Raw genomic sequence first — 24,391 nt, forward strand, 5'->3', positions numbered from 1 at the left:
TGTAGCTCCTCTCATCCTAGACTTGGCAACCTTAACATTTTGAGCTTCAATAACACCCTCACACACAAAATGGTTTCGTAGACCCTCTATCCATTTTATCACTAATTATGGCTCCATCTTGCCACTGAACAAGCTATCCCCTCCAAAACCTTACCACCTAATGCTTTCAAAGCCTTTAAGAAAGGTTCTTCAAGCAACCTAGGGTCTGGTTCAAAATCGTTTTCTTCTTCTACAGTTTCTTTACCTTTATCTTTTGTTTCTTTCACCTTGTCGCTGTCTTTATCAATCTTCACTTGAACTTCACCCAATTTGCTTTCAATCTTTGCCAACTTTTCCTTGAGTCTATTTTCCACCTCCTATTCTTGGACGATTTTGGTCAACTCCACATTTGTCACCATATTGGTTTCACCTATTGATTCTAGCTCTAACATATACCCAACTAGCCCAAGTCTTTAGGGCAATGATACCAATTTGATAGGCAGACTCCTACACTAAGTTCCTTTGAACTACTCACCTAGGCCTCTCGTAGACCTTCTAGGGTTTTCTTTCTCCTCAACCCTACTCCCTTGGGAAACCCAATCTTCTTTCCCACACACTCTAGAGTCTCTCTACCAATTCAACCTTGTTAATTTTCTTTAACTCACTGAAGTAAGTCCACTCCATAGTTGTCTTGATCACTCACCAACACCTTGTAGGGGTATTTGGCTTCTAATCCTACCATTTCCATCATAATTGATCCCACTTTGAATGATCTTGGCTTACTTTCTAACTGATCTCCAAGTTTCCTAATTTTTTGGACTTTTACACCTATTAGGTCAAATTAGGCCCTCCTAATTGAGATTTTGCCTAATCCCTTTAAAAACTTCCCAAATGAGGCTATAAACTAGTCCCCATTGCTGATACTCTTTTTGGAGAGCTTAAAGATTTCTAGGGCTTTACACCTCCACCCTATCCGTACAATACCTTACCCAATGAGGGCCAAATTACAAGGGAAATGAAGTAAACTCAATGTTTCAAAGGAAATCCTCCACAAATGGATTCAACCAACTTTGGTATCACACCCAAGGTCTATCTAGACTCCAAACAGCCCCTCTATGCTCTCAGTCAAGCTTCCACTATGCTCGCCCAAGGCATCAATGCAAAAATAGCATTGCATTTTCTAGACCTATACAAAAGGGAGCATAATGTACAATGACTCTATTTTCAATCCTCCAAGGACCATAGGAATCCCATAGTTAGATTGCTAGTTAGAGCTATTTGAAGAACCTAAACCCTGAAACTGGCAGTGAACAATCTAGTAGGGCTGTAATTTTATCTGCTCAAACAAAACTATTTACAACACCGTACCAAAATTGGAAATGGAAGAAAATAAGCTAAACTAACTATACAAGATGAAAAGAAGGCAATCTCAATCTATGGAAGTGGCTTTGCTCACACAAAGGCTTCATTGTAATCAATTGTCCAAAGACTGGCTTCTATTTAAATCACTTGTTCAACAAATTGCCTTCCAACCTAGCAAAATCCGTTTGAAAGGTCATATATTAACCACCTTCAACTGTCTCAACTGATCTATAGTGCCTATAACTAATTTGGCACATTCTTGCAAAAGTTGTCATGACAATATTTTCATTTTTGCCTGCCCTAATGTTAACTAGACTCCAACTTGTGCACAATGTCCTAGAATGACATCTAAAACATGTCTAACGCTAATTAGACTCATTTTGAGCATATTTGGATCCTTACACACACTATTGCAAATTTGGCCTTCTTAGCAACTTTTTGCCACCTATTGACAACATTTTGCCCATTTTAGGCAATGAATCACACACACATCATCAAGCCTCCTAAATACACTCATTGGATGCACAAATGATCCTTATTTCATCCATGACTTGGCTAAGGTCATTACAAGCCAAAACTTCCAAGGGTAATAAGAACTAGCATGTTCCTTGAATAGAAAGGGAGACAATAAGGTCAAGGAGAAACTAGAAACCAAAGAGAAAGTTATCCAAACTAAGCATTAAATTGATTGACAACAAGATACTATACAAGAGAAGAGAGCCAAAATGAAGCAAGACATCCATTAATATTTTGAAGAAAGACTTTGAAAAGCATCCAAGCAAAACGAAAAGCAAAGTATTTAGAGTGCACAGTCTATTTGGTTGTGCTACAGTGGAAAGGTGGGACATATATTGCATTCCAGCATGTGTTTAAGTATGTGTTGATGCAGACGCTAGACTAGTGCAGCACAATGTGAAATGGTGGAGCAATTTGGTTTCTCTAATTTAGAAATCTGATGCAGTAGTGAACTCTGCAAAGTCTTAGCTTCTAAACTAAGGGACATCGTATTCTGGAAGAGTGAACCACTTCCTAAAAATTAACAAGCCTATTTACCTAAGCAAAAAGAGTAACTCCCCATGCATAATCCTTCAATTGACAAATCAAAGCTAAAAAGGAGAAAGGCACGAAGGCAAAATGAAGAACAAGACTAATACTAGCACTACTAAGGGCCCAATGCACATGTGGAACTAAATTCAAATTAAAAAAGGTGGAGTTGGACGATTTATGAGCTGCAAAATTAACAAATTAGAGAGAACATTCTTGCAAATACTACATCAATTAGCTAGTCATTTGTGATTGGACCATATAAAAAATATTTTTTGTCTGCAACAGCCCAAATTATTACAATAAAATTCCTTACTCTCTAGAAAAGGATCCTAAGGGGTTAACCCCGCAGTGCACCGAAAAATAACGTCATTGCAAAGTCGTGTTGACACAACAATACATGTTCGAATCACCACACATGCATTCTGCAGGTGAACAAAGGAGATATTCATGCCCATACAAGCTACACAATCTGAGGGAGCCAGCGTGGAGTTTGACCGACTCAATGGATAGGAGGATGGAGTTTGGTCCTGCGCACCTTCGAAGTGATGAACTTGTGCCTATGAGTGCTGACATTGGAGCTTGCACATTGTCTTGCACTAATAAGGAAAGTCTAAGGAGAGAGAAGGGAGGATGGAGGCATTGTCATTGAACATCGCACGGCATTACAGAGTCCTCCAAGTACGGCAGCACAAGCATGATCACTGTACGTCTTTAAAAGCTTTATGGTATCAGGATGTATGCCATCAGTATCAAGATGTATGTCATCGGTATCAGGATGTATGTCGTCGGTATTGGCCGACAGGGTGTGTATCAAGATGTATGTCGTCGGTATCGGGAAGGTTCTTGTGTATCAAGATGTGTGTTTCGGGAAGGTTCCCATTTGTGTAGCCAACATGTTGTATGTGGCCGACAGACACCTTCGGGAAGGTTCCTCAAGACGTATATATACCCCCTCCAGGATCGTTGTAAAGCATCTTATCATCATCTAGATGTAACATCTTTGGCGTATGCAAATAATATAAGAAATTCTGCTATTCTGATCCATTGTTTGTATGCATTGATTTCTTTACCCAGTACGGTAAACAGGCATAAGGTGACAATAAATGATTGGAGAGATAAGGATGGACATTGACAGAGGCAGTATTCACGCAGGGAGATATAAGGAGGGTGTGATACTACAAATGGAGGAAGGATGGGAAGCCATAAGGTGTATTCAGAGAGAGGGAGAATTTAGAGGCAAGATAGCTAATAAGGATAGATCTAGGAGGCATTAATGACTTAGCAGCACAAATGTAACCACGAGGATGGGATCCCACTACGATGATCCCACTAGTTCAAAGCTCCAATCAAAAGAAATTACACACCAATAAAAAGATAATGAGAAAATTGAATTCACTGAGTACCTAAAAAGCAATTTTCAATTCTAAGATAAGATAATGATATTAATGTCCAACAAAAGACCAATAGAATGTCTATGGGACTGAAAAATTACAACAATGAGGTTGACAACAGCAAGAACACACAAAGGTTCCAAAAATAAATACAATTACAACAAGAGAGCAAACCAAGAACCAGAGAGGAGGCCAAGAAAGAGACTAGGAGTCCTTTCCAGGCGAAAAGAAGTTAATCATTGAATGATATGTATGCCAATGAGTAAAGGCCCTATCTTGTATGTGGCCACTCACAGAGGAGTGTCGCTGGTGCAAATAGTTGGTCCGAGATCCAACGCATCTGGAATGCCTGATAGATCTAGTGGAGCTAGAAGGCCTTTTCACCCCACACAAAGGAGATGATGGTGTGAAGAAAGCAGTAATGAGTTGAGTAGACAAGTGTCGATGCAAAAGCAGTGACTGGATCGTGCTATCACGGAGCATAGTGGTCTCTCGAAGATAAAGTGCAAGACAGTGATGATCACAGAAGCTGAAAAATCATAAAGAGAGAAGCAATCCCGAAACAAGCAAAAAAATCTCCCTCTGATCTCATAATAAATGGAGCAACAGAAAATGAAGTGTGTCTCAGTTTCCACCTCACCCGAAGTACAAAGCCTATAGATTTGTTCACCACTATCAATATGATGGTCAATATGGACCTGAAGATGGTGAGACCCAACTCTAAAAGATCCCAAAGAGATACGCAAGGCATGAGACCACCTCCGGGAAAGGTAGCTATGACAAACAATAATACCATCAAACATCTCCAAAAAGTGCTTCGCCTAAAAGGACATCCGTGGGTGTAACCCACCAGGAGGATTAACCTAGGTAGTGGCAATGTACTGTTTGTAGATGTCAAGCCTGACATGCTCATTCAATTCCTACCGAGATGGGAGGAGATGAATCGGGGCATCCAGCGAGGGGGAGGCGGCCAATATCAATCCCAATCGAACCGAGTAAAGAAGAGGCCTGTGCATACCAGCAATGTGCGCAAGAACCAGACTCAGCACTCGCAGTAGAAACAGACAAACAAAAAGCTAAATAGGCGCACCGATCACAATCACCAACATGATCTGCAAAGCCATGAAGACGATGGAGGAACCAAACCAAATGAAAAATGGCCACAAGACTGAACAAATGAGCACCAAGCTCCACAAGAATGATACTATGAGGAATAAACTTGTGACATCTAATGATGCGTCTCAAAAATAAAGTTTGAATCTGCTCGATTGAGGCCCAATCAGAACCAAGAAGCGATGGGCCCCAAACCATAGACCCATAGAGAACAGTAGCTCTTCTACTCCTTCACTATCTTTGGAATTATTGCATAAAGATTCCTTACTCTACATAATCATCAAATAACTCTGCCATGCGAAAATTCTAGCAGCATGTTTCATATTAATGTTCAATCCACATGAGCAGACTTTGTTTTCCATGGAATCAACTTCACATGTTTTCCTTTGTTAATAATAGTCACTATTTGTAACATATTTTGGATTTTTTTTCTTGCCTCATCTCAAACTAGACATTTGCATGTCATTGCCATTGATAATACATGGATTGATTCGTCCCAAAAAGAAAAATTAGTAATCAATTAAGTAGATATGATTAGAATTACAGACAAATGAAAGGAACGTGTACTCTCCTCTAAATTTAAAAATAAAATAAGTTGCTCCCACAAAGAAGCCTCACTATAACTATGATTGTCTTCATGTTGCGGTCACGTAGAAGTAGAAATGGCCATCAGTTTCTGAAAACTTTCTTAGAATTAGAGGAATGTGTGAGAATGAAAGCAATGTCATTAGGCATAACAAATTTTACAATCACATCATTAACTAATTTTTAGAAGTTAAAGTTAAAAATTATCTATGTATCCTTTGGTTGACACGTCACCCAACTACCGACTGTTAATATATGTATTCACCCCTAGAAGAAAGCCCTAATGCATCGAGCCTTCATCTATAGGGATAGTTTGCAGTGGATTTTCAGATAGAAAGAATACCAAAGCAAGCAAACACTTAGAGAGGATCTAGACAATTAAGCAATCCTATATGCCTTCTAAGCTTAATAGATCTTCCCTTTATGAAAGGATACATTTGCACACCTTAAACATAGTGGATGAGTGTACAAGCCCACAAATTTTTCATGACAAACAATACGTGCTTCTGTTTTAAAAAACATAACTGTTCCTTCTAATACTCTTAGTGATTTCAGTCAAAAACCATAGCAGGAGTGTATCTTGGAACTATAATGATTCCAATTTCAGCAGCTTCTGACTGCCCTATTGAAGAATGATTTCTTCTGTCATCACATCCACAATGTTTAAAATTTTAATGCTCTACCCTTGAAAATATTTTTATATAAGTTTAGCATAGTTAACAGGAGAGATGTAACCCCCCATCCAAGACGGGTCTCATAGACAGAAATGCACCTCCAAAACCGTGCACAACCCCAGAGTCTTCAAAAGTGAGTGAAGGCTTCAACACAAAGTCTCCCAAAGTATTAGTCTCCCACCAAAAAATTTGAAGTCTCCCACATGTCTCCAGAGGAAAAAAAAGACATTAAAAACAAAATATTTTATTTTTTAGCTTTTGAAAATCATTTTAGGCCTGACGACTTCGCATTTGGACTGACAATGTGGAGTAGATGATACTAGATGGATTTTTTATTTTTGTTTACAATTCTGGGTTTTTTGTTAGCATATCCGCAAACAATATGTTTTTGAATTTCAAATTTTAATATGTAGTGGTAAATCATAATCTGATATGATCATATACTAATGTGATACTCAGAAATTATATATGCAGTGTGAGTTTTGAACTGTTTGACCCTCCACGAAACAATATTAAATGAGTAAATGACATTACTATTAGACAGTAGACTATATAATATATCATCTTTTGATTCAATTGTTTTAAATTTTTAATGCTCATACTCAAAGCTTTCCATTGTTCTTGTTTTCTGCTTTCAAAGCTCTGTGTTATGATGTTTCTTGTAAATTACTAAATTATATTAAAAAATAATTGCCATCTGCAAGTACCCAACCCCCCATGTCTCCTATTTTTGAAAATTATCATACCACTACCGAGACCTCCTAGTCTCCCCCCGTCTCCTGCTGACTGAAATTTAGAGAGAGACCACCAGAAAAACAAAGCAAAGTGAGAGTAAAATTGCCTCCCTGTAATTTAACAATCACATCCCTTTGTAGGTAGATACGGGCATCTGTAACTCTCACTTTCACGTTGAAATTGGCTCCCCGGCTTCCTAAATCTATTTCTCTTGCTAATGTTCTTGTTTTTATTGTTCAAGTAGGAATGCACTTTTTGTTTGTGCTTGTGGGTTGGGTTGGATTCAGTTCATATCCAATTTGACTAGTGGATTTGTTAGATGAGGTGAGAGGAGAATTTGATGCCGTTCAATTTTCCTAGTTGATTGTTGAGATAAATAAGTAAATTAAAATAATCAAATTCACTGCAAAAATTCAGACACCTCTGTTATGAAAGGGGTATCTCTTGACCATACCATGTGCATGCTAGTAAATGTGTAGCACTTTGATGTGATGAAATGACCATGCAAACGCAAAATGATAAAATTAGCTGTATTCTAAACTAATGATCTTTGAAGTATGCAACAATCAGAAAGTTATCGTTCAATAAAAAAAATCACCTCAAATTTTTCAAACAATCCTACTGCCAAGGTTTGATTTCTTTTCGAAAATTCTTCAGCCTCGGAGCTAGAAGAGAGCCTCACAGTAGGTACTCCAGTCTTTTTCCTTGCCCAAATAACAATTTCATCCCTGCTTGACATCCAAATCATAACACAGGACCTTAGCATGAAGTAACAGCCACAATTAGATGCACAAAAATGCTTTGACAGGAGAAAAGCACAAACTGTTATACGAAAATATATATGCAGAGCTGAGAGTAGTATGCTCCTAATACTTTTAGAATTAAGAACTAAATCCTTTGAGAAAACTCATTTTCCTGTTCGCTAAGAAACACATATCGTCTTTTTGAGGTCAGCATCCTGACATGGAAGAGGATGCCAAAGTTTGTACTTGTCAAAAATGCTATACGGCACGAATTGTGATTTCTATTTTCAGCTAAGACGTTCAAAAGACTATAACCAATGTGGACCATATCAAAAGAAACTTTGGTAGTGGCACATTAGGTGTCAGTCAAATTGAGCCTTAAAAAAGAACAAAGCTAACCTTTGTGTGTTGATCATTTTGCGGTAAGTCAATAAAGGGGTAAGGCACCCCTATCCCATTGTATTTAAAAAAGGATAGAACATACAGAGAAGTGTTGCCTTGACATAAAGCACAATACATTCAAATTTTGCATTAACCAAAATGTTCATAAGAATGGCCCGTGAGACAGCCCTTGAGCCAATAACAAAAAACAGAGAAAATGGCATAGAGCAAGCCATATTTGTTCAGACCATACAAAATAAAGACTGAGAGACTATGTACTATTAATATGAAAAAATTTCTAACATACTACCCTCACATGTTATCTGGGTCGATAAAATTTGGCCAAAGGTACCATCTCCCTGATTTACTAAACCCACCCTACGGTAAAGAAATTTAATGGCCTGGACCACTTTTAACAAATAGAACCGTTCCTAAAAAAGGGCACTCTTCTTGGGTGCACAAAGAGCCCATACATCCATTGAAGCATTGTAGAAGTTGCCACACCTTTGAAAAATCCCTGGATCCTTGATACTTCATTTTCCAATGCCATCGACCCAATTTCAATTCCACAAACCGTTACAATTGTGGCAAGTCCCCAAAATTCCAACCTGGTGAATGGAAGAGAGTTAAGGCTTACAAGAACCATGTTATCTATCGCTGCTTCCATGTCTTCCCTATTTCCCTCCCAGATGTGGTAAAAACCCATAGCTTTTGTTGGTTGCTTATGGTCTGTGAGGAAAAAGACATTCAAAAAAAAACATGGAGGAGATATCTATATTGACCTTTTCATGGATGGCACCTTCAATGAAACCATTCTCAAGCATTTCCAAGACCTCCTAGATGCCACCGCCTTGGAAAAAGAAGACTTTCTGCAGCATAGCTTCTATGATCTTCCCAAGAAAGCTCATCTACCATAATTCACCTCCCAACTAAATGTTTGACTCCATTGAGACATAGTTATAAACACCCAACTAGTATGAGCATGTGGAAAATAAACCATCGTGCTGAAGAATGATTAACTCATGGTATAAGTAGAAGAGAACCCTCTCAAAGCACAAGTACCATTCCTATCTAGTTATTGAAATTTTAATAATGCCAATACGAACTCACGTTAAGTAGAATGAATGTTGTGATGTTTAATGTCCCCTTTCTAGAGTTCACCACACATTGTTGCCATTAGCATATTTCCCATTGGCCCTGTAGGCTAACCAAGACGTGAAAAGTACTCAGAGGCCATTTGGCTTAGGTAGTTCTTGTTAAAGTTCATTCTGATTTGATCTGAGGCAGTTTTGGGCACACTCATTATTAATAGTAAGTCAATCTGGTATTTTTAGACTCCAAGGGAAGAGGCATGAATGATAAATTATTCTATACCAACAGTATAAATTATTTATCATCAAGATAACTCATCATGCATTAATAAAGTTATTTTATAAAGTTAAATTTAATTATTTAACTCTATTAATGCATTATTTATAGTTTGTGGGAAATATAAATTAAATGATCCCCCTTCTTTTATTTTTAACACATTGGAGATATAAAAGGTACAAGGGGAAATATCAAAGAAAAGGCACTTGCAGAAAATTAGGAGCCACAAGAAAATAGGGGGAAGAAACAATGTTATGTTTTTTTATCTCACATTGACGAAGCAAGAGAGTGAGCCCATGAGAAAGTGTATAAAAAGGAATGTAAGTGCTCTCTTTTCAGCATACTTGGGTAATTGATGAAATTAGCAAATTATTGGAGATTTTCTCTCTCGGGCTTGGAGGACGTAGACCCTCTATGCTAACGTTGGAAGATACAGTCTTGGGATCCAAATTTGTGGAGGTTAAGATAAAATCAATTTCTGAGGTGTTTGTTGTTGCATTTGAAAGAGATTGTAAGCTTCCTGGGAGTTTAATTTGAAAAAAGAAGGGCTGAGTTTGAAAATAGATAGCTGGTAAACAATTTGTCTCTGTTTAGGAGAGCTGTGTATGATCAGAGCCAACCACTTCCAGCCCACCATACAAATCTGAGACAACCACAAAGGGGGTCGTACCTGCCCGGAATACTTCAGTGAGCAGTTTATTAGCCTGTAAACTAGTGTTTCAGATCCTACAAACTCATGAAGGGCAGAAGAAGCGTTGTACCATCTATTAATTGCATACAAGGTGCTGTACAAGTCATAAGGGACTTGAATCAGACCTGCAAACTAGATCTGGAGCTGGGTCTTGGTCAATATTCAATTTAAGTACTTGATTAGTCAATATTTACAGTTCCTTAAGAAGCATATCTTGTGTTCTTTAGATCATCGACTTGTCATTGCTGATAGGTAAGCCACATAAGAGCTGGATATAATTAACTTCATCATATATGACACTTATCGACCATTTGTATTTCAGACTAAACTTGTTTGGTCTTATGAATATAAATTGCTATATTTATCAAGAGGTTCCTTCATCCATCATATATACTTGTCAAGAACCAGTGAAGGCTTCCATTAATAGATTTCAATATTCAACTAAAATTTATTTTAAATTTTAATCATATTCTTGATTGTTATGTCCCGCTAATAGCATGACCATGACAGTGGGATTTAGACTATTATAGGGTCCTTCTAGGCTAATATTGGTGATTAGAGGATCCCCTTGAGGGTTCGGGCTCTGTTTGATGGGATTTACTATTTGTAATAAGTCAATTGATGGTTTCGATGAGCTCGGATGAACTAGAGGAGTTAAATGATGCTCTCAGTTTTTATTTTTGGCTTCTGATTTGGGCCCCAAGAATCTGAGGGAGCATATATTTTTAGTAAGTCACCCCATCAAGTTCATTCATTCTCTTTCTTTATCAGGATCATTCATGTGCTATCAGATTTCGATTTTTATGCTTCTTCAATTATTTTTGCAAGACGGGTGAATTAAGATTATTATTTAGTTAAATACGATAAGATTGCTATTTTTGTTAATATTGTATATTGGTCACCTTAATATTGTATATTGGTCACCTTAGTGTCATAGCTCATTGGAATTGAGTTGAAAACTTCTAGATCTTGGGCACAGGAAACAATGACCTTCTGTGTCAAAATATGATGATGTAGATGAAAAGGTTGTTTTTGGAGCCAAAGGGAGTTAATAAATTATATCATTCAAATATATGTGTATAAAGCAAAGGGCATTTAAGTGAAAAGGGTCTTCATGAAGCTAACTGTTGGAGTGATCAGGAAGATTTGTTTTATTATTATAAAATTTATGGTTGTTGCAAATGAATTCATTTTTTGATATCTTTTGTTTTGTGGAGAAGTTGGTCTTGAGAGTTTTGAAGAAATTTCATGGCTGCACACCATGTCTTTGCTTACACTTTGAGCCATTCTTGATAACGGTGAATGTGTCATGATTGTTGGGTGATTGTCTGCAATTGACAAGCTGATTGGATGTCTTTCTGCAAGGAATTTGATATAAATAATTGTTGGGCATTGGGGAATTGAGGGGTTATCATCACAGACCTTGGTTGTACTATCATAGGTGGCGTTTAAAGTTATTGTGAAAACTAGAGTAAAGAAATAGAGTGCTCTACAATGTTCCAATTATAGTGTGACGTCTTTTACAATGTAATACTCCTAGCTTTATAAGCCTTTATTCCCGTGAATAACCATCTACAGGAATGTAACTTCCAACAAACTAACTTCAACCTAACTATTTATTTGTTAATCTAAAATAGATTCATATTTTTCAATGTAATTGTTGTTTTCTAGGATCTCTGCAAATGTAATAATAGTGTCATTCTTATTGATATGTTTCAAATGCAAATCCCAAACTCTTATAAATATAAGAGTAGGAGACATGTCTATATGATTAAACACTATTAGTGATATATATATATATATATATATATATATATATATATATATATATATATATATATATATATATATATATATATATATATATATATATATATATATATATATATATATATATATTAGACATATATATACATATATACGTATCAACATTGCATCTTAAGATTAAATCAATCCAACTGTAGCTATAATTAACCCAGCCCTCTAGAGACTTTGATGAAGCGCCTTCACCAATCCTCCTCGCTCGCTCAAGACACCAAATTGATCACATCAGTGGATCTCTTGACCGCAATCACAAATCCTAAAGTTGTCTTCACAACATGAGTATTCCCACCTCCCCTAAACAATGAGACACATTTCTTTCAAAATTCCACATCTCCTCCAAGTGTCTAATGCCTCCTCTAGTGTTGCACACGAGACACCTTTCCTCCAAAAGTCCACATCTCCTCTGAGTATGTTTAATGCCACCTCCAGTGCTATGGAAACAAACACCATCAATATGTTTTCCCATGAGACGCCTTTCCTCCGAAAGTTCACATCTCCTCCGAGAGTGTCTAACACCTCAAGTGCTCAAAAATTCATATCCAAGTCTTGTCCCCCCAACCCCTTGGAAGGACAATCATGTTGTCAAGCCCCCTCTTCTCTTCAGGGACATAAGTATGTCAAGTCCCCTTTTCTCTTCAGGGATGAATCTGCCAAGCCTTGGCTTTATAGGGGCACAAATAGTTGTTTCTCATGTAAGAATCATCTATGAGTGAGAAGCTAGCTCGAAATGATGAAAATCCTGCTACCTGCATTGCATCCAACCTCTTGTAAAGTCCTTTTACACTTCATATATACGTTGAATGATATGATTCTTTGAATGCCTTGCGACAATGGTGCCTTCAAATCAGGACCCATATACCTTGAATGTTTGTAAAATATATATCGGATCTTAACACAGGAAAGTGATCACATTTCAAAGAAAGAAAATGAGAATGTGTGTATCATCCTTCTTACCGGTTCAATGGAAATATCACCTTTTATTTTATTTTATTTTTGTCACATTTATCTTCTATATTCTAACACAATTAATACGCAATCTTCTCTATTAATCTCACTAACAAGGTATTTTTTAGTGGCTAACATTCATCAATTGGCTAATTTTAGAAATTTTTGGCTAGTAATTTGGCCAATAATTTAAGATTTTACACAACCTAAAGCGCCATATTTTTATAAATTTTAGCTCTAAAATATTTAAAATCAGTCAATAATTTATTTTATTAAAAAAATTATATTCAAAGATTCACCATAGTATTCGATATATGATTAAATTTGGTTCACCTAAATATTATATATTATTGGAGAAATTACAATTAATTCACCAATAATTATCATAATTATTAGTTACTTTAAGGATATATCACTAATATTTAGTTTTTACTATTGATTTAAAATATAATGTAATGATTCTCATAATATTCCATGAGTTAAAAAATATTCAATTTTCATTTGTAATATTCTATGGTGATTAATGAAATTTCTATTATTATTGAGATTCACCAATATTTTCTATACAAAAATTATGATTTCAAAATAATCGCCAATATAAACAATATTTAAAATTAAAAAAATTGAAAGATTTGTGAATAGAAATAATTTTCTTTTTTAAAATAATGAAAGATTCACCAATATTTTACAACTTGTTTTGGAGGGGGATTTCTTAAAGATTACCCTGCTCACTAATTCTGATAACTAATAGAGTAAGAGGACATTGGATGAGAAGATGACCAACCAATAACACCAATGAGAAACAGTTGATAATGTAGATGGTTTACAAACTGCCGATGATAACATACACGATGATAGAACTTTGAGCATCTAATCTGATTACTTATCATAGATATACAAGTCTTCTATGCCTTAAACCTTCTCATGTTGCCTCTACATATCCTTTCCTCACCCAAAGCACCATTATTTTTGTCTAACAAGGCAATCAAAGTAAATGGTGTAACCATAAAGTACCTTGATGAACTGATCTGCCATAGTTTGACAACTGTCAAAATAGTTTCTATGTAGACATTGCAAAATCAATGCACTTGAAGATAATACTTCACGCATCTCCTTTCATTCATGCTTTTCTTCATTCCTCAGAATTTATAACACCCACACTTATAATGTTTCTATGGAGACCATGCTTCCCACTTCATAAACCATTTTCATTTATCCTTGTCAAAGAATCTACTACTAAATCATGTTTCCTCCTCTAGATAGGCTAAAGAAAATGATGCAACTTCAGCACAGAATGGTAGCAACCAATTTTGTGCAGTTAACACTTCCTTTTTATGCGACATCTTTACAGGAAACAATAGAAATTTGTGTTTGGTATTTCCTGATTTATGAACGTTAGGTACTCACACTACACATCCATGAAACACAACATTCGTGGAATGTCCTCTCCTACCAGCCAAAAACCTTCTTCAAGATTCTACTGCTGCCACGTTAAGTATTGTCTGCTCTGATACCAAATGTGAAAATCAGAGTAAAGAATAGAATGCTATGCGATGTTTTTATTATCATATTATGATGTCTTTTACAATGTGCTATTCCTGGCTTTATAAGCCTTTATTCCAGTGAATAACCATTTATCGGAATGTAACTTCCCGCAAACTAACTTCAACCTAACTATTTATTTATTAACCTAACCTACATTCATATTATTCAATGCAATATTCCAACAGTTATTACAGGCAAGAGGAAGAAGCTTCGATCATATCTGCTGTAGCAGCGTTGAAAATATTCCAAGCTGCAATCTATTCCTATGAACAATGTTTCATGGTTATGAGCTGCAATTTGAATTGTGATGGCAGCATTTGAGTAGAGGGAGATTGCATTTGTGATTTCAAGCATCATCAAAGATCCCAAGTTGAAGAACTGCATTTACCAGGTTCCTTACAGATTCTGAATTAATTGTGTTGCATTCAGCATTGTAAACATTTGCATACTTCCTTATGGTGAATAAAGTTAGGGTGCAAGTTTGGAATTGCTTTCAATTTCTATGCATTGTTTCATTTCCAATCCTGAAAACATCAGAAAGCATATATATCAAAACACAAAAAGTTGCAGAAACTCTCAAAACAAAAAAAATATCAATTATTCAGCATAGAGCGAGCAGGGCTCATTACAATCATGATCGGGTTGTGTGCCTTGGTGGAAGCAGGTGTGGAATAAATTCTCTTGACCTAAATCCAACATTTATTTTTGGTGGGTGGCCCAAAATAAGTCCCTCCCCAAGGACAATGTGTGAAAGAGAGATTTTCAAGGCTCTTTTATCTGTGTTCTTTGAAAAAATAGTGGAGAAATTATTTTACATCTCTTCTTATAGTGTTCTTACTCTATGGAGATTCAACAGGAATACAAATATGCTTGTGTCTATGCTGCTTGTTCACTTCAGTTCTGGAAAAGTTTCAGTGGACTACTAGTTGAGACCTCTTTTCTACAGATTGCTTGGGTCATTGGTCCCACAGCCATGGTTGGGTTGCCTCTTGTTATTTGGAGTTTCCAAGGTCAGATTGTGTGCCTTGGTGGGTAGGTGTGCAATAAATTCTCTTGGCCTAAATCCAACATTTTTTTTTGGTTGGTGGCCCAAAATAAGTCCCTCATGAAGGAGAAAATATGAAAGAGAGGTTTTTGAGGCTCTTCTACCTGTGTTCATTATAAACATAGTGGAGAAAGTATTTTACATCTCATCTTACAGTGTTCTTACTCTATGGAGATTTGGCAGGTACGCAAATATGCTTGTGTCCATGTCGCTCCTTTGCTTGAATTCTAGGAAAGTTTCAGTAGACCACTAGTTGAGACCTCTTTTCTACAGATTGCTTGGGTTACTAGTCCCACTTCCATTATCTGAAATCATTGGTGGTTGTTCACTTGTGATGAAATATTGTCAGTAGGCTTCAAGAGACTATTTCAGCAAAATGTGATCTTCTAGGGGAAATCCTGGACATGTGGGAATCGGTGGTATTGGTAGAGGTAGTGATGGAGGCATTAACGTATTTTTCTCAACTTATAAGGGACAACATTCTAGTAATCTTATGGAAGCGCTAGCTATTCTTCATGCAATAGAAAGAGGATGTTCCTTTGGTTGGAAGAGGACTGCTTGTTGATTTTATTCAGTTGGGGTTGATATGCTGAATGAGCAATGAATGGATGGAGCTAACTGGTATTAGCCTTGGTGGTAAAGCAAATTCTGAATCTATGTTCTTTTTTTTATTATATTTCTATCTTTCATATTCCTCACAAATGCAATAGAGTGGCAGACTATGTTACACGGACTTTCAGGGACAGGGACATGTCTCTGGAACAGATACCGTTAACGGCCAATTTTTAGGGAACGGCTATTTAAAAATAGGGGAATTTTCATATAGAGAGAGAGAGAGAGAGAGAAAAATTTAAAATATGCATATCATATCATTGATAAAGCATTCATCATAGACATTTTAGAAGCTTAATGCATAGCAGACTTGAATTGAGATTTCACATGTGAATCAATAAGCAAAATAACAGAATTCAAATGCTTTCATTATCAATATATGGCATAAATAAGAATAAAATACCCAAATGCTCCATTTTTAACCATGAAATGACATAAAATACTAAAAAGTAAATACTATAGCTAAACTACAAACAGTAAACATAGAAGTCCCCAATAATATCTAACTTTCCATAATCAGTAGATGGTAGCTCCAAAAGTCTAAATCAGGTAGATTTGATGTCCTTACCTCCTCTTTCAACTATTGTTCAATCCTTGACCAGCTGCTCCTTCTCTTACTGCTCTTCTCCTTTGTGAATGTGAAATTTTTTTTTTTTCTTTTTTTTCGTTAGTTTATGCTTAGATCGGGTTTTGGTATTGTTAAATGTGGTTTGGGTGTCCTTGTGGGCCAACTAGTATGTTTTTAAAATTTAGAAATGCCTTATTTTTTAACATGTAGCAGTTCAAAAATGGCTTGGTCCATAGGGGACAGTCACAAGTCCCCAGGACAGATAGGGGACTTCTAGTCATCCCCTAGTTGTCATGGGAACTCCTAGCCACACCACTATGTGCTATTGCTCTCAAAATGTCATTTCGGCAACAGTACCCAATTAGCCAATTTTTAGGCGCCATTGGGACAGCGAAAATCCATCCTTGCATCTGCGTACCATATTGGCAACAAAAGCAGATAGTCCAAGGGAAGCGTCCCCGTGGAGCACAGGTGGCAGACTATATGGCTAAATAGGCTTCTAAGAACCTTCATATGTGACTGGGGACTCGTATCCTCAAAGTGCTAGGAGATTTAAAAGAAGTTAATTATGAAGGACAAGATTGTGTGGTTGCTATTTCTCTGGAGTTCCTCATAGAACCTTTGCTTGTTGATTGGGAAGTGTACTTGGTTGGGCCTTTGGCCTTTGGGTTTGTACTGATTAAATTTTTATCCCTTCTTCCAAAAAAAAGGGCAATATTTGTATTATATAAAATACATTAAATTATTTTGATAGATATAATATTTCTTATATTATATCTCAACATTATTTTCTACAATGTTTTAGATATTGACATCTCCAAGTACGCCCATCTTCCTAGTTTCAAGAATATACGTACTTGTATCGGTACCTATCTCTTGTACTAGTACCACTACCAGTCTCCTAGCAACCTTGCACATTACTAATGAACCTACATGCTACACAAGGTGATATGCCAACTTCCAAGGCCAACTAAAGATAAATCATTTAATATTGAGGCCTTTAATCCTTATTACATCCACTTGTGATGGTGTATTACAACTTCAACAAACACGCTGCGTTTCTAAATCTTTTATATAAAGGGAAGTCCGATATCATTTGAGGATGGAGGAAAGATTACAAAAGCAATTGTAGCTAGAAAGAATCAAAAGCAGTGGCACCTACAAAGGAAGGCTAAGATTCTGATCGAATAAACTGTTCGTAATACATTTTATTGCAAAAGCCAGAGTAGGACACTATGTTCTGTCAGATTTAATTTGTAATCAAAAGGTTGACACACAGCATTTATTTAAGCTCTCAACACTATAATGTTTTGAATCAATAAAATCCATTTCTTTGGGTTATAGTTTACTGTTCTATAATGAGAATCAGGGTGAGTTGTCTGTTTGACCGGTTAGTTAGATAGTATTTAATTGACATTCCATTGATTCCAACCTTAATCGTGGTGAGCAGGAGACTTCGTTGAGCAAAGTAAGCAGATTTTGACAGGTCTACATAATCAGCAGAACAATTATTCTGATAAGCATTGTAGGTAGAGGCACTTTGAGGTGGGTGATATTGTTTTCCCAATATTGAGCTGAAAAACTCAAAACCTTTTTCTACAGTCCTTACAGAGCAGTTCAAAAGAGTAATGAGGTGGCATATAAGTTGGAGCTTCGCAATATTTTTCAAGTATCATGTTTAACTAAGATAGTGAGACGGTAGTTACCTCTCAACGATGAAGGAAAGTTAGCATTGACGTAAGAGCAAATACTTTGGTTCAAAGAGAAAAAGTTGAAGAACCACGTGAATGCTTGGTGCAATGGAAAAGTTTTCCTCAGAAGCATGCCGCTCAAACTGCCTCAAAGTCAGTAAATCACCAAGCCTTGTCTTGCTTGAGGACAAGCGAACTTGAGGAGGTAGAGCTCGTAATGTTCCCCTTTTGTTATTAATGCAACATGGAGTCTACTCTTCTAATTTATCTATGGCATTGAGTGAGTAGCTGGCAGCAGAGAAATAGTAAATAGATAGGTTGTGATTACTTCTATTAGTAGTAAGTTAACTATTGGAATAAGGTGATTGATTTGGAGTGGGATGTTATGGGACTTTTTACACGTATATAGAGTAAAATAATGCAAGGAGCTTTACTTTCTATGTTGAAAAAACTAAAACATAATAAAATTAGTTAATTGAGTGAGCTTCATAAAATGATCATAATTAATAAATGCAATGTTTTTCAATTTGTAAAGGAGATGACAGTTGGAACTACCCTTCCATGATTTTATAAACCCGTGAAAAGCTAATTTATCGGAGAGAGATGAAAAAGAAAAAAATTCCCTGGAAGATGCAGTGTGAGATTTCAGGTTAGCACTAGCAGGCTGCGAGAGGAGGCACACGGAGTGTGTCCAGATCAGGGTACCCAACCAAAGCTGTTATGCATGTTGAGTATTCACTCTGGCGCATGTTTGTGTTGATGCTCAGAAGCATCTGGTTTAATTCTGCATAAGAATTGGTTCCTCGTAGACTACTCACGGACGGAAGAAGCTGAACAAGCATTGTAAATACTAGTAAATTCAGGATTTTACATTAAATTGCTGAATATTAAAATATCAGAAATTAGTTCTGCTTTATTAACTTTCCTTCCTGCCAATGTCACATATCTGGATCAGATTGAGCTATCTCAATCTTGTCAGTAACTGACTGGGATTGTCTACTATTGACCAATGGAAAAGGGTAGCTTGGAATGTGAGAAAGGGTAAAAAGAAGGCGCTCCTCAGATTGAAAACAATCAACAATTTTATTCTCAGAAGTGTGACGGCCTGTATATAGCAGCTGGTGGCGTTTGGAGATGGAAACCTTCAGGCATGAAAATCAGATTACCTTCGTGACAGAAACCCATTGAGCATCGGGGTATTATCAGGGCTATCAAAGGCTTTGTAGGTTGGTAAATTTTAATATTGCAAAAAATATGTATTACTGGAGTATATCTGGGTTTGTTATTTGCGCATGCTGTTGAGGTTCTTACAGGTTTAGCCGCTCTACCGCTGAACTATGGGCCCATTTCATGATTGGACGTCCGAGATCATAGTGTGGACTACAATTTCCAATACAACTGATACAAATTGTCACCCCGCAGTGGAATCCCACATGAAATAAATAGGACTTCCTTTGATCCCCTTAAAATGATAAAACCAGTAAAATGTGCTCTGCTTATACAATTACCCTAATAGGTGTGGAGCGCATTTTATGGCTATAATTACGTTTGCACCAAGACACAATGTCGTTGTGTATGTAAATGGCTAATGAAACGTATGCTATATAAAAGCTAAAATTTTGATACTCACTACCAATTTTGCCATGTAAACATAATTCATAATCTAAAACCAGCTTGATGAATGAAATCTCACCCGGTAAAGCCGCCTGTGTAATATTGCCAAGTCCCATTGACAAAAAACAGCAGTGAAGGGAAGCCCTTGATACCATACTTAGAAGCAGCCCTGGTATATCTGTCTCCATCAAGCTTTGCAAGCAAAATAGGACTACCCATTTCCTTCAATGTTGTTGCTGCATAAGAAAACTCTGGCATTATCTCTGCGCTCCTTCCACACCAGGATGCGTAGCCCAACAAGAGTACATACTCGTGGGAGTTCAACACTCTTTCTGCATTGTCATTATTAAGATCTGCAACTATTCTCTGCGCTCTGCTGACCGTCTCTGCTTCTGAGAACTTTGCATCCCTGTTGTCAATTTCTTCTAAATCTTCTAACGCTTCCAAATCATCATCATCATCAAGGCTTGCCGTTGCTCTATTCAGAAATAGTAACACAAGTAGCGCAAGGAAGACCACGGTTCTGCTTATATACGAACTTCTCTGTCTGTAAAAGATCTCCATCTTAAAAAACTGAGTCAGTCGAATGTTTGCGGATTATAGAGATGTCAAGGACTTTGGACAGTTAGTTTACTTCTGCAGATCCACCAAAGATAAAATGTTATCGAATTGAACAGGTACATTCATATGGATTTATTAGCAATGTGAATGCAGTTCAATAAACCAAGGGTAAAAGCTATCTTTTCGGCCATTATCTCGCTTTGTTTGTAATTTTCCGATATTTAGTTGGCTAAAGTCTTTGCTCTGTTGTTAAAGTTGACTGGTTTTTAAGAGTTAATCAATTCGACTTCTCATGCAAAGGTTCCAATATTATAAGATGAGGTCAAAGATTGGGTTCAAGAGAGGTTGAATATTCTATTTACATCCCCCAAAATTAAAAGAGGTGTTAATTTGAAGATAGGACAATGTTGACAAATTTGGGAAGGGAGAACGAAAGTGAAAATGTTTTTGAAAAAATGTGAGATTAAATAACTAAAGCAAATGTGAAAATATTTTTTGAAAAAATAGTGAGGATTAAGATAGGTATTAATTTGAAGATAGGATTATGATGATAAATTTAGGAAGGGAGGAGGAAAGTAAAAATGGTAATTGGAAATATATTGAGAATTAAATAGGCAAAGCAAATGTAAAAATATTTATTGAAAAAATAATGAAAGTAGAATAGAGAAAGGAAATGTAAAGAATGCATAAATATTTGATCTCTTCAAAAGAAATATATAAGAAAATTGAAGTGAAATAATAAATTTGTTGAAAATAGTATTATAAAGTTTCAATTGTTAGAATATGTATTCACATATTATATATGAAAAGCATTTTCAAGATCATTCAAAGTAGTTTTACAGTAGATCGGATGTCTCCTATTGTCATTCTTCTCTTTAAAAGTGTAGATGTCAACAACCCATCAAACTATTGTACTATAATAATTAAACTAATTTTTGGAGAGACACAAAAAGAGAATGGTAAAGCATAAAATTGACAATTTGATGGAAGAGAATAAAAGGGAAGAAAGCTATAGGCTAAACTACTACACATGTAATGCTTCTCATGGTTGTGTTTTGTTTTGCATTATTTTGATCCAAATTAGATTCTTGTTCTTATTTTGTGACTATTTGTATGATGTTATCAAATATATGCTATGCATGATGCATTTGATTAAATTACAGTATTTTGGTTTTATCAGTATCATTGTTGATGTAGAAATTAGATTATTTTGTTGCTTACCATTTCGAGCATATATGCATGATGATTCTCATAGGATGTGATATGTTGTTTTATGGTGATATATGGTGTATTTTGTATTCGAGAATATTAGATTGTGTTATTCTTGTCTGTGGGTGTGTGGGCGTGGGTGGGAGAGGGAGAGAGAGAGAGAGAGAGAGAGAGAGAGAGAGAGAGAGAGAGTATCAAACGTCATCTTCCTTGAGATGTAGGTTTGAGTGTGTCTCATCATTGATAGTAGTTACAAGAGATAATTAGATAGGTTATTTGCATACTGAACCAATATTAATTCCTACATGGAATGGTGTATCCAATTCATGTTATTACATTGGCGTAGTCTTGTTATTGGAATTTTATTTAATTAAATTGTATCCCTTTGGTTTTTTGGGAGTCTAAGTGATTTGATTATTAATTTTGAAAAAAGGTCTTTTGTTTTTTAAAGTAAGGTTTTTATTCATTTTTCCTTTTTGTAAGTTTGTAAATTTTCTCTAACTCTTTTTGGAAAAATCTGTTTTTTGTTCATTGGGAGCAACTTAGGTGTTTGATTTTTGTAAGCATTGGCTCATTGGAACCAAGGTAAGATTGATATTGTTTGCTCAGAATTGTGTTTGTGTGCACTAAGCAGTCATTCATTTATCTCCATTTCGATTTTTTTGCATGTTTAAGAGATATGAATTATTTTATTTTAATCATTTGAGTTGATTTTTGTTTATAATTGCATCCTATGATGGTTATTAGTGTATTCTTTTCATTTTTTAATTATTTAGACACCCAATTGGGCTTGTATTGGTAATTAGATTTTTTATTCTAATTTTTTTTTCTATTAGGCTCTCTATTTCTCCCATAGAGTTACATTTCATATCTTATTGGATTTTTGGGTTTGTAGGACCTTAAGGGCTAATGGGATTTAATTTTGTCCCAAGATTTTAAGTTTCATTTTTGGGCATTTTTTTGGTTGCATTAATTTGCGTGAGCCCCAGTTTTGTTTGTCAAGTCATGTTAGACATGTTTTAAGTGTTGGCCTTTATTGTACTCCATAATTATGGTAGGGATGCATAATCAGAATGGATTGAGGACATTTTAATTTTTAGTTTTCATAACCTAAACTCACTTGTTTAACTCTATATTGATGATTTTTGCACTTTATCGATTATTGTTAGAATTTGGGGTTTTGATGTTTTGGGGGCTTTTTTAGTCTTCCCTATGTCATAATGAGATGTTTGATGGATTCCATCAAAATTTGTGCTCTTGTAAAAGTGGCCAGCCAAGAAATTTTATATTTGTACTTGGTTCTGTGTTTGTTCAATTTTCATGCCTTGAGTGCTCTAAAAGTGAAAAGTCCTCCTAATATTACATTGATTTCCCTTTGGTATCTTCTTATCTACAACCTTGGTGTAGACTAAGTAGACAAGTTATTGTGAACCTTCTCTTTGGTATGAATTGAGTGGATAAGCTTTTACTTCCCATCCTCGATGTAGACCAAGTAGACAAACCTTATTGTTATTACCTCCTTTGTGTGAAGTTGGGCCATAAGACTAGGTGCATTAAGTAGGTATGGATAATAGTTCATCTAGTGTGCTCCAAACCACAAGCAATTGTATCAAACACATCCATGTGTTCTTAAATAGTGATAAGATAATAAAATGAATTAGGTATAAATACCAAACAAGATTAATTAGAAACCTTGGATGTCAAAGATTGACCCGTGCAGGTATTGGAAACTATTAAATCCTAACATATCTTGAGTGACTTTGTCATGTCCTCATTTTAAGATAGAATTTTCATAATAATTAAATAATATTATATTTTTAAATAAATAACGATGATAAAATCATATATTACAAGTAATATTGAAATAAAATAAAAAATATATTATAATATCATTATAATATATAAAAATAAATAATAATATGATCTATTATTAATAAAATAAAAATTTAAAAATGAATAAAATTAAATTGTAATAAAACTATAATGGATGAATAATCAAAGAGATAATAGCAAATAATAGGTAAGATGACAAAGTTTGCAATTGTGAAATCTGTGAAAGCAAATTTGACGAAAGCAACCTATGTGAATTTAAAAGATGTCAAATTAAATTCAAAAAAATCAAAATATGTACATAGGATAAAGTGCAAGGAAATCTCGAACCCTAGCTTAGTGCTCACCTCCATATCTCAGGGCAACCTAGCAGCCTCCAGACAAAAACATGGGCAAAGTCTACAACAGCACATGAGCAAACAAAACGATGGACTGAATATTCATTTCCATAGTGAGAACAAATTTGAAATTCTGTCAAACTCCACGAGAATCAAATAAATCAGCTCAAGGAAGTAGCGATCCAAAGACATAAAGGATCAAACAGAGAAGAGGCAAGACAAACAAAATAGATAGGGTTCATTATTCTAAAAGAAAAGATAATTCAATCCCCATTAATAAATGAAGAAGGATGGGTAACAGTTCAGAGAAGGAAGAAAGCCAAGCTGCCTAAACAAGAGAGAAACCCCAGATGTGATAATAAGGAAAATCTTAGCAGCTTAAGCAAAACAAATAGAAACTTCAGCTCAATGTTTGGTCTGATTGACTCCAAGCTAAAGCAATGAATAAAGATCTTTTCCACAACCAAATATGCTTTGGGATGGAAAGAAGGGTTGCCCTACTATTCATAACAACGCAATCATGAGGAAAAAGGTAAGTTA

General features: G+C 35.7%; 1 protein-coding gene across 1 annotated transcript in view; it reads right to left on the reverse strand.

Moving 5' to 3' along the window:
• LOC149551747 (protein disulfide isomerase-like 1-6) overlaps nt 1-20,757 on the reverse strand; it is a 96,736-nt gene extending 75,979 nt beyond the window's left edge. The window contains exons 1-2 of the mRNA XM_089787250.1: nt 19,993-20,757; nt 7,485-7,614 (exon numbers count right to left, since the gene is read on the reverse strand). Of these exons, the coding sequence (XP_089643376.1) occupies nt 7,485-7,614; nt 19,993-20,477 (615 nt within the window). The 5' untranslated portion in view covers nt 20,478-20,757. The remainder of the gene's footprint in view (nt 1-7,484; nt 7,615-19,992) is intronic.
• Between the last annotated feature and the right edge of the window lie 3,634 nt (nt 20,758-24,391).

Source organism: Cupressus sempervirens, chromosome 6 (genome assembly GCF_028749045.1).
Source record: "Cupressus sempervirens isolate cs-2001-9-10 chromosome 6, ASM2874904v1, whole genome shotgun sequence".
NCBI classification, from domain to species: Eukaryota; Viridiplantae; Streptophyta; class Pinopsida; order Cupressales; family Cupressaceae; genus Cupressus; species Cupressus sempervirens.